Source organism: Lotus japonicus, chromosome 1 (assembly GCF_012489685.1).
Source record: "Lotus japonicus ecotype B-129 chromosome 1, LjGifu_v1.2".
NCBI classification, from domain to species: domain Eukaryota; kingdom Viridiplantae; phylum Streptophyta; class Magnoliopsida; order Fabales; family Fabaceae; genus Lotus; species Lotus japonicus.
This window is the reverse complement of record NC_080041.1, coordinates 133,268,810-133,284,427: the sequence shown is the minus strand read 5'-3', so window position 1 is coordinate 133,284,427 and position 15,618 is coordinate 133,268,810. Positions and strand designations below refer to the sequence as shown.

The window sequence follows — 15,618 nt, the reverse complement described above, 5'->3', positions numbered from 1 at the left end:
ATTCCCCATTAAATCAAATCATACTAAACGGAATATTTGGCCTCAAAATAAAATCTGTGGCCCTAGATTTTCCTAATGAGCCAATACCCAACAATCCACATAATATATGAATCAAACAAAGCCATGGAAGAGAATTAATAGAAGAAGGGAACTTAGAATTGTACATCACAAGTGATTGATTGAGGATAAGTGCTTATAACAGATAAGCATAAACTTTTATTCATAAACTAATCTAAACAATTTTTGAAAATAAGCACAAAACAACTTATATGTATGTCATAAGCTATTTACATAAGCTATCTCAAACACTTGCATAAACGTTAATGCTATAAATAATCTCAAATAAGCTCTTCCAAACGGGGCATAATTTTGTCAAAGAAACCTCCAAGCTGAGATTGAATGCATTGGGGTCCCCTTCCATCCCACTATCATAGACCTGCCATTCTTGTCCACAGTGCAGAATTTCCCAATAGCAAACTCTCTAGCAACCAAATCAGCTTGGTACATAGATGACTCACTAAATCCAATCTCCACCATTCTATACCTTGCAAAGAACCTTCTCCAAACATCTATCTTCACATTTCTAACCGTCCTTTCCCTTCCTTCCATAGCAACAATGTTTCTTATCCCTGCAGATAATATTGCTTCAGTGATCACTCTGCACTCATCATCTTCTATGCAAGTATATAAGCAATCAAGAAAAGCCGAGTAGAAGAACATTGCCTCAATGAAACGATTCACAAAGGAGGGTGAATTATGGTTTGCTTCCACTTCAAGCACTATCATTATAGATGGTTTGATATTGCTTATAATCCGCATCAAGTTTTCCAAACAATCAGGCCTTGATATCATGGTCCTTAGAAAATAAGGAGAGTAAATAACCACAGCTTCATCCTCTTCAACTTCCAAATGATCTTCTTTGAATTCTGCCATGTCTGTGACTAGAACAGGCTTATATGAAAAGGTCAAGTTCAAGGACTCAGCAAAATTCGCTAACCGTTTTCCAGTGTCCTCTATCTTGGTTTTGCATGCTTTAAGTCCAATGGCACTTATTTTAAAGAATTTTACTTTTACCATGCTATTCTGGCACTCAGCGAGTGCTTGCATCAAAGCTATGCACTGCACCCCACATTTTATATCAAGATCTATTAGATGGATTTTAGTCTCACCTGCAACATGTTCCACCATAGCTTGTACCCCAGTGAATTGCATTACTTGATTGAAAGGAATTTTTTGATGGCATAGAAGGGATTTGTTGGTACCACCCATCTTCTGAAGTAATTCCATTTCTTCATTTTTCTCTGACCCCTTTGTAATCCTTCCTGTTTCTCTGTCTATTCGCTCTTTAAGTGCTTCAGCGAAGTGAAAGACAACTCTTTGAACAGTGTTTCCACTTGCATATGATGATGAATTCCATTGATAATGGAGGAGTAACCTGCTTGCACGTTCAAATTGTTGGCAGCTTACCCTCTCAGCTGCAGCAAGGAGAAACTGAACAAGTTCCACATCTCCATTTTCTTCCTCAGACAAATTCCCAAGGTACTTCAATCCATAAGGGTGCATAGGGATGCAAAAATTATCATTCCAATGGGAAGAGTATTGGACATACCTTGCTCCAGCTTCTCTTACTATTTCAACAGTTGACATCTTCTGATGAGCTAAACAAGTTTTACCTTTGCTTAAGTTGCTTGTATTTTGCATCTTGAACCTGCTACCATAGCTTCTCAGGAGCTCTAAGGATGCTAAAGATGGTGGCATATGCATAGAACTTGTTAGTGCTCCCTGATTCTTTGGTCCTGTAGTTTCCTGAAACGGTTGTGTTGGTTGCAGATAAGGGCCAAAGTTGATCTCTTCTAACATCATGTTTTCCATGTTGAATTCTTGTTGCAGCTTCTGATTTAGATCTTGGAACAAGTTGGCTCCTTTTCCACTTTCCGAAGGGAGAGGATGAATCTCTTCCAACAATTCCATTCCAGATAAATTGTGGTTCCCTTGTCTAGAAAAACCTTGTATCATTATTCAAGATGGTAAACTAATATTAGTATCATTATTCTTGCTCCATTAAAAACTTAACATCTTATGAATGTGACAAGGAACATGTAACATTGATGTTGATTTTCTTGATGTTTTCGTCTCAGTCGCTGGCCAGCAATTATAAAAGACCCAACATTTTGATTAAACAAAGGCTACGTCTGGGTAAGTTCTGCCATTACCATTCAAGGTTAGTATTTAATTATCTATATGGATTTGTCTTTATGGAATCATTGTTATAGATCCGAACAAACCATGAAGTTTCCAACTGAAGTATTATATACATATATCTGAGAGGTTTCCATAGGAAGTTCCGAAGGTGTTGCATCTGCAGGCCCACATTCGCCCTCTGTTTCTAATTTCTAGTGTACATTTGTACCTAGTGAAAGCACTCTCATTTTGACCAAATCAAAAAACCATTAGCTTCTTCTGTTGGAGGGTAATGCCTTGTGACTTCTAAAGCAAGAACTTCTATTGGATTATATGTACCAAAGAAATAATCATCATCATGTGTAATATATACGTGTAATGTCAATAAAATATTGAATCAAGACTATTTCAATTTTACAAAGGTAATGTATGACAAAAATTAAGGAATGGGGGAAGAAATGAATACAATCAATGTGTTGGTCAAATAAGTAAATAATGGTCGATTCAAGTGGTACATGTTTGATTTCTTTTACGAAATGTGTCGAGTTCGAGTCTTTTTACGGAGAAAACCCTTGTTGATAGAGCTAGCCCCATAATGTTTCCGTTTGAACAAAATTGTCTCATGTCTCACTAAATGTAGTACCAAAAAAATAGAGCATTGGTCAAATTAGTTTATACTTTATAATCATTGTCACTAGGTTCCACCATGGAAATCCTTGTTGCTCTTCTTCTAGAGGTACAAATTCTGCACATCCACAAAAAGCTCTTCACAACCCTCGCCATCCCAATAGTGAAAGTCAGATAATACAACCACCACCCAAAGAAATCACCCATTCCCAAATCCATTAACCTCTGTTTCTTCACCTCAGCAATAACCACCAAAATCTCCACATCGCCCCTCAACCTCCACCACCACAATGTGCCTAAGCTAGCAGCCACAGCGAGCCTCTCAACCCATCTTTCTTCTCTGGCAACCCCAAACACCGTGTCATCCACCACAGGCCTCACCACAACCTTAGACCAAAACCGCGTCGTCTCGTGCAACCCCAACAAGAAACCCAACACCCCTCTTCTCAATAGGCTCTTCTTCTCCACGCCGAAGCTCGAGATGGAGTCGTCACTATAAACCCCCGCCACAATGCTTCCCTCAGTGCCCAGACCAACACAGACTTGGAAAGTGCAGAGGATAATCCACGCCGTACAGAGACGAGATGTTGATGATGATGTTGATGATGGTGATACGTTGAAAACGGTGAGTTTTCCTGTTAAGCAGTGGATTAAGGAAGCTAAGGTGAGGAGGAACACGAGAATGTAGAGAATGTTGCAGGGGGCAAGTGATAAAAAACAGGGGAAGAGGTTTGATCTTTGAAGGTAGAATTGAGCTGCAGAGAGGTTAGAGAGGAGAAGGAATGAGAGGGGTAGGAGAAGGGTGAGGAGGGTGAGGGTAAAGAGGTAAAACACCTCTCTTGGAGATGAAGCTGAAGAACTGAAGAAAAGCTCTTTGGTTTTGTGAAGCCAATGATCCATTTGTGTTGAACTATGTTGTTGTCTTGTCTGCAACAAACGTAGCAGCAACCTTTTTATGTACAAGCCACGGGAAATTCAACTCTGTGTGTGTGTAAGAACTACTAGTTGCTGGAACAGCAATTTGAAGGTGGTTGCCACCACGTTCATTGTTTTGTTGAATTATATATGAAGTTCATTGTTGATTTTATGTTTTGCGCGTTGGTTTGGCTGCAAATCTGTCGGATCATGGCAGCCATTTACAATTTGGAGGACTGGATCCTGTTTTTTGCAGTCTAGGGGCTCCCTCTTTTCCATTATTTTATAAGATTGATCCAAAATCTATGTCATGGTTCATTTTTTTTTATGTGTTTTGACCATAAATATATGGAGATTGCTAAATATTATGAAAGGATAAGCAAGAATTATGGTTGTCTAAATGACCCTTGCAAAAAATTGGGTTAAATAATCCATGATGAAGTGTTTCAATAATATTGTAACACATGTCTTTATAATTTCCAACTCATTTTATTATTATTTTTTACTTTTTAATCTTATAGTATTCACTGATTAAATATGTTTTTAATCCCTGAATTATACTCCCTCCGTTCCCAATCTTTTGTTGTTTTAGTTTTTTCTTCATATTCCAAAACTTTTGTTGTTTTACATAACCAATGCATCTTTTTTCCTTTTTTTCCATTTCTAACCTTACTTGTAAATTTAACTTTAATTAACCTACTACCTAGTTTACCTTGTTAGCCGCTAATTCCTACCCACTATCACTCTATTCAATAAAACAAAATTTATTATCTCCCTTACGTTTCCTAAGTGTTAGAGAGGGAACATCACAAACAATTTCAACTGAAATCCCTCCCTATATAAATTGAGTTCCTAAAGTTAAATCATGCAAGTTACTCCTCTGAAGAAAATGGCCAATGTGAATTCTTTTGAAGAAAGAGTTGAGGACCCATTTACAGAAATTGTTAAAGACAAAGTTGAAGAAAAAATTGAAGCCAAAAATTTAACGAAACATTGTAAACAACCATCATATTTGTTGTTTTGCATTTGATTGAATTTATTTTTTAAGAACATCAACAGACTAATCAAACTTAAAGTGAAGGTGGTGTGGATGGAGTAGTAATAAATGCTTCGGTATAAGATATGTGGAGAAGTGTACTGTAGTGATGGGGGATTTCATGGAAAATTGTGGAGTACAAAAGAATATGGACGGAAATAATTAGGGGTATTTTTGTCAAAAAATTTATTCAATGATTAGGTCTTAAACAATGTGCAAAACTTTAAACAACAAAAGATTGGGAACGGAGGGAGTATTGAATTATTAGGATTGGTCATTGAATTAAAATTAGAGGAACCAACAAATAAATCATCCTAATCTATCATATTCATCCCAACCATGGCATTTTCATCTTCAACCGAAACCCAGAAACTTAAAAACAGGCTCAAATTAAACATAAATCTTCCATCAATGACTTGTTTCTTCCTTCTTCTTTTTTTCCCTTGGCTGAATGAATACATCAAACTCTGCATCAAAAAGACACCATAACATTTCCACATGGGGAGTAATTATTCAGATCTGAATCGATCTTAGTGCAATTTTATGATCACATAAATCTCTTTCTCAATTTTTTAATCCCAGATTTTATTTTGTTTTCTTCTCTGTAATGTTAAATGAATTGACTAACATTAAGAATTAGCCCACGGACATGTTAGTGAATTAGTTTCTGGAATTCTGGGATATTGAAGAATTAGCCTATCATCGTCTTCTTTGATTTTGAATTTGGTTCATGAATTGATTAGTTAGGAATACTTTGCGATCACGTGAACCAGTCTTTATGATGAAGAGTTTGATGTATATTCATTCAGCCAAGGGAAAAAAAGATGAAGAAACGGGTCATTGATTTTGTGTTTAATTTGAGCCTGATTTTGAGTTTCTAGGTTTTGGTTGAAGATGAAGATATATAACATGATTGAGGATGAAGATGATAGGTTAGGATGATTTATCTTTTGGTTCCTCTAATTTAATTCAATGACCAATCCTAATAATTCAATATAATTCAGGGACTAAAACATATTTAATCCTTAATAAAGTGAATATCATAAAAATAAAAAGTAAAAAAAAAAATAGTTGGAAATTATAAAGACATGTGTTACAATATTATTGGAACACTTCGTCATGGGTTATGTAACCCAATTTTTATCATGGGTCATTTAGACAAACCCGCAAGAATTAATCACGTTTTCCGTCAAAAACCAAACCATGACAGTCAACTATTCTTTTGATTGGTCAATATTAATCCTTTGGAGTAATAAATAGCACTACAAGTCTACAATATCAATTGAGTTGACACTGACACATCTATTCAGAGGTCTTTTTTTTTTTACAATGTGGGGCAAGCCCCAAAACTAAACTAAGACAAGCCTAGGGAAGGAAGCTCCCGAGCAACAAGAGAAGGGAACATCCTGGCGGGGGAGCAGGGAGGAAATGAATTCCAGGGTCAAAGGTGTGTCCATAATTGGCAATGAAGTTTGTAATGCTATTGCCTTCTCTTTTAGTATGAGAGAATTCTAGGGCCCAGTGTCTCGCTTTCCAGGTTGTGGCGTTAAGGACGAAATTTTGAGTTTAATTCTCACAATCTCATATGTTGAGAATTTGAAATTTTGTGTCCAGTAGAATCTCAGTTAGTAGACAACTTTTCTCAACGAAATTCCATAATGCCCATACCTAGAAGTGAGTCTTTGCCGCTCTCCTAAGCATGTCACTAGCACCCTGTCAGGTAATTTAGAGTTGCTTTCTTTCAATTATACAATTTTTGTAACAAAAAAGAAACGACACTATTATCGTTAGGTTAAGATAGCATGTTGTCGACGAAGTCATTTGTGACCTTACTGGACGTTGGTCGTTTGGATTCATTGGTTGTTTTGGTGCATGCGGCTCTTTTCATACGGAGCCGCTTGCCATAAAACAAGGTCTCCATCTTGCTTGGGTGTTGGGATATAGGAAAGGAATGTAGTTTGTGCTTCGGATTGCAAGAATGTTGTGGATATCCCGAGTGTTAAAAATAATAATATAAAATCACTCATGTGACCTTTGTCCAATAATTTAAGCTTTTAAAATAATTGGTTATTTGATATTGTATCAGATCATCTTTGACCAAGCAGCCTAGAGTTTGATTCTTACCACCCACAATTCAAGCCCAAACAGGCAGGTCTAAACAGTTGTGATATGTTAACATCTCATTTTCACTTATTTTCTCTTTCCATCTCTCTCTTCTTTTGTTATCACATATATCTCTAAAATCTCACTTTTTTCTTTCTTTCTCTCTTCACCATCTTCACCAGGTAGAGGCGAAGAGTTGTCAAAGTCACATTATTACAAGTCCAAATGAGGTTCCTGCGCGAGGATGCATGTTAGAAATAATAATATAAAATTATCCACGTGACACTTACTCAATAACTTAAACTTTTGTGATAATTGGTTACATGATAGTACTAAATTGATACTAATAATCATTGGTTGAGAAATGTTATATTCATGATAAAAGAGATAATGAAGACAGTGTTAATTCACGAATATTCTGCGAGAGCATATAGTGTGGGAATGCTTTAGCTTGTCCGGCCTCACGGGATGGGTCTCATATGCGCGTTTGAATTTCTGAAGGAAAGTTCAACTGGTAACAGCTATGGACATAAGAATTGATTGGGATGAAGGATTCAAGGGTGGAAGGTCCAGGGTTCGAACCCTGAGGATGACTAATTTACTAACATTAATAACAACTGACATTTATCTATAAAAAAAATATGCGCGTTTGAAGTTTACACCTTTTTTTGGTCAAATATGTATGAAACAAAATCCAAAAGGTTGCCAAACGGCACATAAGTTTGGTGGGGAGGTCCTGTGATCAATTATTAGAGGATGCAATTTATATTTCCAATGTTTAAAAAAAAAATTGTTTGTAATATAGCCTGGTTCATTTGGGCTATTGTTAGGGCCTTGTTGTATTGCTGCTCCAGCCCAGTTTGGGGCCTTAATAGATGTCCAGTTTATCCTTGACAAAACACGAACCCTCATGAAGCATTAAAAAAAATCAAGCATTTCTATAAATGGAATTATATGACTAGTGTAATTTACTAATTTTATTTTATTTTTATTTTTTTGAAAATGATTCATTCAATTAAGAAGAAACAGAGGGCTCAGAGGCCATTACATTAGATTGGACTAAGCCATAAAAGTCTTGAGGGATCTCCTCAATCCAAACCCAAACACCCAAAGTAAAAGAACGCTTAGCTAAAGCATCAGCGACACTATTGCCAGTACGGCGAATAAAGCTGAAATCAAAAGCATCAAAACCAGAAGACAAACAACGACAATCTAAAATCAAAGAGTCTAAAATAGAGCAACCACCCCGGCGCTTCCACGCCTCATAAAGAAGGAGACAGTCGGTCTCGAACACTACGCGCCGGAAACCAAGATCCATAGCCAAACCGAGCGCCCAACGGAAAGAGAGCCCCTCCGCTAACAAAGAAGATGCTGTTGGACCATGCGAGGAGCACGCTGCTGCCAACACTTCACCACGAGAATTCCTAGCAACAAGACCGAAACCTGCGTCACCGGTAGGAGCCATCGCCGCATCAAAATTGATCTTGAACGTGCCCGGATGTGGACGGGACCAAGTGTTGGGACGGTGAACTTGCGGAACCATAGGACCCTCCAAAGGTGGTAGCGGTGTGAGTGAAGCTGCATGGGTCGAAATCTGCTCCAACGTTGAAGCCTTCTCCTTGAAACATAGCTCATTTCTGGCCATCCAAATCGCATACAGCAAGGTGAGAAAAGCTCCAAGGCTGGACATGTCTGCAACCTGCATAAAATCAGAAACAAACTCGTGCACTCGACACTCATGAGCTAGGCGGAAACCAAGAGAGCTGGCAAACCAAATTGGCTGCACCATCGGGCAAAAAAGCAACGCATGTTGGACCGTCTCCGGAGCTACCAAACAACGCGGGCACGTCGGGTCCGTGACCAAACTGCGCGCATGAAGGTAGGCTCTCACCGGAAGGACCTCAAGGCACGCTCGCCACCCCGTCTCACGGCAGCGAGGGAGCGCATCAGCTTTCCAAAGCTTCCTCCAATCCGCACGCGGAAGAGAGGGAACCTGGGAAGAAGACGCAACAACAGCTTCAGCGCCGTGGCGAAGGAATTGGTAACCTGACTTGGTCGAGTAATGACCATCTGGAGAGAAAGGCCAATACAGAATATCATCATGAGGAACAAGAGGCAAAGGAATTGCCATAATCGCTCGCGCCGTCGGCGGACAACAAATAAAATTGATAAGCTCCCTATTCCATGCCAGCAAGCCCGGCAGCATAAGGTCAGACACAAGAGAGACTCCAAAATGTTGAGCAAGCTCCACACTATACACCAATGTATCCGTCCCTGGAACCCACTTGTCTGACCAAGCCTTAACACTTTTACCATTACCAATATTCCACATACCCCCAGTTGCAAAGATCTCACCAGATCGCAGAATACTAGACCAAGCATAACTCGGGCGAAAGCCCCGTTTAGCCCCACGGATCGTGCCTCGCGGGAAATAAACCGCTCTATAAACCTTCCCCATAAGTGATTCAGGATTGGATTTGATACGCCACCAATTTTTGGCTACTAAAGCAGAATTAAACATTTTAAAATCTCTGAACCCAAGTCCGCCATTATCCTTGGCCTTGCACAAAACCTTCCAACTAAGACAATGCATACCATGTCTCGTTACATCCCCGCCCCAATAGAACCGGCTAATCATTCCTTCAATCTGATTACATCTCTCCCTGCTCTAGAGAGTGACCTCTCTTTCCAGCCCTTAAGCTTCTTCCAAACACGCTCCTTGACAAAATTAAAAATCTGAGTCTTCGACTTACCAATGATGGTAGGAATCCCTAGGTATTTGTCATAGCTCTCCACCGCCTTTACAGTCAACAGCTGTCTAAGCTCATGGAAACAATCATCTGGCACATTTCGGCTACAAGAGAGCATCGATTTATCAAGGTTAATGACTTGACCCGAAGCTTGTTCGTAACTGGCAAGAATTGCCTTAATGGACAGAGCCTCCGGTACCGTGGCTCGGGCAAAAATGACACTGTCATCTGCAAACAACAAATGGGAAATTACAGGGGCAGTTCTAGCAATTTTTATACCATGAAGGGAAGACGCTAAAACAGCCTTATTGATCAGTGCAGAAAACACCTCACCACAAAGAATAAAAAGATAAGGAGATAGGGGATCCCCTTGTCGAAGACCTCGATGAGGTTGAAAAGGTTCCTGAGGTGCACCATTTAACATAATAGAAAAGTCCACAGTGGACACACAAGTCATGATGAGGCTCACCCATGAAGCAGGGAACCCCATCTGCTGTAATACACTCGCCAAAAAAGGTCATTCCACTCTATCGTACGCTTTTGACATATCTAATTTTAAAGTCATTACGCCATTACGGCACTTATCTTTTTCTTCATATAGTGAAAACACTCAAACGCCACCAAGGCATTATCCGTGATCAGACGACCAAGAACAAAGGCAGTTTGGGACTCACAAATAAGATCAGGCAAAATTATTTTTAGTCTATTCGCCAAGGTCTTAGTAATAATTTTAAAAATCACATTACATAGACTTATGGGCCTAAATTGATTTGCATGCATAGGTTTCTTTTACAATGAGTATTATCTAGTATTTAACTACCTGATAAAATTTTAAAAAAAAAACTACCTGATAAAATGGCCAATAGTATACTATGCACCTGATGATTCGAATATGAGCAATTTCTGTCGATTTTTGTCGGCCATTCAATTAAACTAAGGCCAATGGAATGAAATTTCTTTTTTCGTAAGTAAAGCCAATGGAACATTTTTGCAATGTTTTGTGGATAGGGGTAATATATATGAGATCCATGTATCAGTACAGTAATGTGAAGAAGCAGAAAGGGAAAATTCCTGTGGTGATCGTTTGTGTCCTCTTCTATCCTGTATTAAAAAATTTCATCATTTTTTTCTCATGTGGAGAAAATAAAAGCATCTTCTTTTTTTAATGGAGTAGTTTACAGACAAACACTTGGCAACACTTTCTGTTAATCCTCACATAACATCCGTCCATCACCTCACCTACTCACCAAGTCAAGTTGCAAAGAGTCCCAAGCGGCGAAGCAATCCTTGAGTTGAGTTGAGTTGAGTATATGAAAACAAGACATCTATCTATTTTTAGTTTGTTGATGAGATTGAATATCAAGAAATTAAATCGCTGATAATTATTTTTTCATTAAAAAAACATATTTTCTATTTTAATTAAAATTTGATGATGAACTTAAACAATTTTACATCATTTTCCTCTTTAAAAGAATACAATTTTACATCAATATCAAAATTATATCATACATCTTATAAAATAAAAAAATAATAACAAAAAAGTTGAATAACAACAAGACTCTCAAGCTCATCAAGTGAAACATATTTAATTTCCTTTAATTAAGGACATGTTTAAAATAAAAAATATGTAACCAGGATTCGAATACAAGAACTGCAATTTAAATTAAAGATACCTTACCACAAGATCTGTGTTCGAATCCTGGTTAATTTTTTTTAATTTAACCATTTGCTCATGTGCTTACTTGGCAACGTTGACGATGTGACCTAATGATGTGGCTACCACGTCATCCTCAGTTAGAAAACTAACAATTCTTGTAACGGTGGGGGCTTATCCCTCCATATTATTTTCCAAATAGGGGTGTATTCCCAAAAAAATATTTTGTAGGGGCCTAAACCAAAGTACCCCTGTTTTAGAAGGACCTTCAACATATTTAAGCCTATGATATATAATCCACGTGGCATTCAGGATTTTTTTTTTGAAAGGAACATGATTCTATTAAATTAAAGTGGCATAGAAGCCAAAAAATCATCCAACAATAGCGGGGCTAAATAGGGGCGGATCCAGACCTTATATATAAATTGAACTTTTTTTCCTAAAAGAGAAATATTATAGATAAAACCATGAGAGAAAGTTTCTCATGGAAATAGAAGAGTTTACAGTCCAAGAAAGACTAGGCTTATAACGAAATATAACAAAAAAAAACAAAGTGAAAACAAGAGTACAATAAAGAGACATGAACAATAAAATAGGGAAAATACAATAGGAAGACAACAATCTTTACTACACAAATAGTGGAGACCGAAAAATAGAAGGTGCATGAGAAATCCACAGCAGCACATAACAGGTTACAGCAAAATTTCTTCTAATGAATTTTTTGAGTAGCTTGCAAAGTGTTGAGTGAAGGTTTTGCCGTTTATTATAATTTATATGTTTGAGTATATTCTTCTTTATATATGTATTGTATTTGATGGCATGATGAACACAATAATTTGAGTGAACATTAATTTCATGATGGATATAAACAACAAACACAGTATCAAATACATTCAGGAAGAGAATAGAATGAAAACAACACACAATTGTGAGAGCATATAAATTTAGCCTTAACATGAGTCCGCCCATGGGGCTAAACCTGGCGAACCTTCCTCCACCCAAACCTCATTGGTAAAGGTGTATTCCGCGCTATATAGTCAGCCGCATTATTGCCATCACGATGAACAAAAGTAAAATCAACAAAGTCAAACAAATTACAAAAACTAAAACAATCCTGAATAAGAGTAAATAAATAAGAGCCCCTGAAGCCTTTTTCCAAACTTGGAACAAAGGAAGACAATCGTCTCAAAAAGAACACGCTTGAAACCCAACAGAGTAGCTAACTCCATAGCCCACCTCAACGAAAGAGCCTCTCCAATAGTAGGCGATAGCACCATGGTTCCACCTCGTCGTGCTAGCAACCGGCTACGTCCGGTGCTCTCAATGCTGCCGCACGCGACATCACCTCCCTCCAATCAACGCGCTTCTCATGAAGCTCAAAGACCTCTTATTGCAGTGTAGTAATTAATATCCCAAATAAAAGATGACAGTGAATAAAGTGCTTTGTCTGTTTTTTTATCAAATGACTAAGCCTCATGCATCTAAGTTCAATAAACTGGTTCTGTTTTTCTATTTTACCATTTCCTCTTGTTGTTCTAGCTTTATTTCCTTGATGGTGCTGTTCTTTTAATCACCACTTTGAATAAGCATATATGACCGATGGAATTAGTTTGAGCATGAATTTAATCAAAAACAGTTTGGTCACTGCCTGGTCAATCTCAATACATGCACTGATAAGGATAAAGAAGTTGGTAAGACAGAGCAGAAGGGTTTATGCTCTATTTTAAGAATTTGCCCCAAAACTAATACAAGAAGAAGCACAAAACATTGAATTCGACGTGGCAAATTCTGCTTCGTCAATCCACATAAAATTCAACGTAGGAAATTCTATCTTCTCCGTTTATAGCATCGTGAAATCAATTTGCATTAGCACCATCCTCAAACCAAACATCCAATATATAGTTTAAAAAGAGTGAGGGGAGTGGTTAAAAATGGGATCCATGTAGATATGAATCCATGAACTAAGTTGTTTTCATGTTTGGATTTAAGAATAATTTTTTCCTTAAGTGCATATCTAACATGAACATTTAATAAAAACCTTACTCAAACTCTACAGATCACCATTGCCAAAAAGCACATAACACATGTTACTCTTAGTAATGAAGGTGGATATTATTTTGGCAATTGAAAGACTTCAATCATCAATTATAAGAACATTTTTTCCCCTTTTTGTCATCTACTAAATTAAACTGTACAATGATCGACCAATCAATTATATTTCTACATAGTGCTTAAGAAAGCAAACAGTATTACTATATATTCAAATATGTTTGTGACCAAATATCATGGACAATGGCTCTGTCCCTCTAAATGAATATGAAGTAACCAGAAATCTAGAAGGGTCAAGGACCCCAACTCTATGAGGAGCCCTGCAACTTAGAAACACAAATATCTGTCTGCACACTCAACTTTGTTGAAAATATGACATTTGAATGTAAAAAGACAATTACAGAACTAGCCGCACTATGTTCCAATCAATGCTCACTCCATGAAAGAAAGGTGGAGAAATTGTGGTCAAGAAAGAGATTTTCAATCTACAAAGTCACCTTGACTTGGAGTTGGAGGATCTCATCTAAAAAAAAGTCACATCCCTCTGCAATAAACTGATCCATGGCAGCTGGAAAATGTTTCGGTATCCTGTACCGACTACTGGAGTGATCAGGGCTCTATTCCTTGCTAGCACAGCAAATTCCATGTCTGGCCTACGCTTGACAGAATATTCAAATTCAACTGAAATATTTAATGCAGTCTGCGGAGGGGACTGAGAATAAAGGCCAAAACAAGTGCTTCCCCCCTCATCTCTATGGTAATATGCTTGAATAACGAAAATTTTTCCCCCCAAATTAAATGGTTCGAAAGTCATTTTACCAAACGGATAGAGTTTGGCACAATCATCACGCTTGATATCCAAGTGTACTTCCACAGTCTTTCCAACCAAATCAAAATTCCGAGACTTAATGGGCTGGAGTTTGTATGCCCTCCTAGCAGGTAAATGCTCTTGGCCAAGTTTGCAAAGCAAAGCCTCTTCTGCGATTTTTGAAGCACCCTTGAGATGAAGACATGAAGCCAGCTCCTCTAATTGCATAAAAGACATATATGGGAACCAGATATGTTGCTGCAACTGATCCATGATAAGCTGTCTTTCTTCCTTAGAATCACCATGGTGTTCCATCCACAAAAGAGCTAAGTGGAAGACCGGGTCCTCATTGTCTACCTCTAGTAATCACTGCTCAAAATTTCTTCTAATGCACTAGGGGTAAAATGTTGAAGCAGTTCTAGCCTACAACATTAGAATAATTTAGCATCAAGGAAAAGGAAAGGAAAAGGAAAAGAGGAAAAACAAGTTGCTTACTATATCATGAGATCTTTCAAGTTTTTCATAACACAGTTATGTGCATGCTTCTTTAAAGGAGTTATGTCCACATGAAGGAATGGAGGGAGGTGAGTTGTAACACCCCACTTTTCGTTATTAAGTTATTTATTATTTTATTTTAATTATTATTATGCCATATGGTAATTTGATAATTTATGTGATTTAATTACATGATAAGGTCATTAAGTGATTTAATTAGATAATTAAGTGATTATGTGATATAGATAAATAAGGGTTTTAGATTTTATAGTGAGTAGTTGGGAGTGGGGCCCATTGTAAGACTATTTAAGGGTTATGAGTGAATTAGAAAGAGAGAAATCAGAATTAGAGAATTGGAGAAGTTAGCAGAGAACACGTGAAAAGCAAGGAGAGGGCCGAAGATACCCTAACAGTCTGTGCTATAGAGAGCATAACTCTCTCTACAGAATTCCGAATTTAATGAAACCAATTTTGTATGAAGGCTAACTCATAGGGTTATGTTGGGTAATATTTTCATAATTTTTGGATTGCTGGTTCAGTACCAGAATTATCTGCAAGTTCACTCTGTTTCTGCCCGTAGACACCCTAGCAGCCTGTGTTGTAGAGAGCATAACCCTCTCTAAAGAATTCTGAATTGAGTGAGACTAATTTTATATGAAATCTAACTCATAGGGTTATATTGGGTAATATTTTCATAATTTTTGGATTGCTGGTTAAATACCAAAATTATCTGCAAGTTCACTCTGTTTCTGCTCGTTGACACCCTAACAGCCTGTGCTGTAGAGAGCATAACTCTCTCTACAGAATTCCAAATTAGATGAAACCAATTTTGTATGAAAGCTAACGTATAAGGCTATGTTTGGTAAAATTTTCATAATTTTTGGAGTGCTCGTTTAGTACCAGATTTATCTGCAAGTTTGCTATGTTCCTGCTTATTTCTGTGATTGATTCTGGAACTGCTGGTAATTTTTTTTTTTTGAACTGCTGGTAATTTATATGA

At 37.6% G+C, this 15,618-nt stretch overlaps 3 protein-coding genes across 3 annotated transcripts; all 3 read right to left on the bottom strand.

The window, feature by feature from the left end:
• Positions 1–214: 214 nt before the first annotated feature.
• LOC130731050 (DELLA protein RGL1-like) lies at positions 215–2,116 on the bottom strand. The gene has a single exon (XM_057583238.1). The coding sequence runs from the start codon at positions 2,014–2,016 to the stop codon at positions 373–375; it is 1,644 nt and encodes a 547-aa protein (XP_057439221.1). The 5' UTR covers positions 2,017–2,116; the 3' UTR covers positions 215–372.
• A 435-nt stretch (positions 2,117–2,551) lies between these two features.
• Positions 2,552–3,998, bottom strand: LOC130731051 (uncharacterized). The gene has a single exon (XM_057583239.1). The coding sequence runs from the start codon at positions 3,706–3,708 to the stop codon at positions 2,854–2,856; it is 855 nt and encodes a 284-aa protein (XP_057439222.1). The 5' UTR covers positions 3,709–3,998; the 3' UTR covers positions 2,552–2,853.
• Positions 3,999–13,838: 9,840 nt separating this feature from the next.
• On the bottom strand, positions 13,839–14,438 carry LOC130726511 (BTB/POZ domain-containing protein POB1-like). Its single transcript, XM_057577793.1, has one exon. The coding sequence runs from the start codon at positions 14,436–14,438 to the stop codon at positions 13,839–13,841; it is 600 nt and encodes a 199-aa protein (XP_057433776.1).
• Between the last annotated feature and the right edge of the window lie 1,180 nt (positions 14,439–15,618).

Coding starts and splice junctions, on each gene's coding strand:
- LOC130731050 (XM_057583238.1), bottom strand. CDS start 2,016: ATGATACAAGGTTTTTCTAGACAAGGGAACCACAATTTATCTGGAATG.
- LOC130731051 (XM_057583239.1), bottom strand. CDS start 3,708: ATGGATCATTGGCTTCACAAAACCAAAGAGCTTTTCTTCAGTTCTTCA.
- LOC130726511 (XM_057577793.1), bottom strand. CDS start 14,438: ATGGAACACCATGGTGATTCTAAGGAAGAAAGACAGCTTATCATGGAT.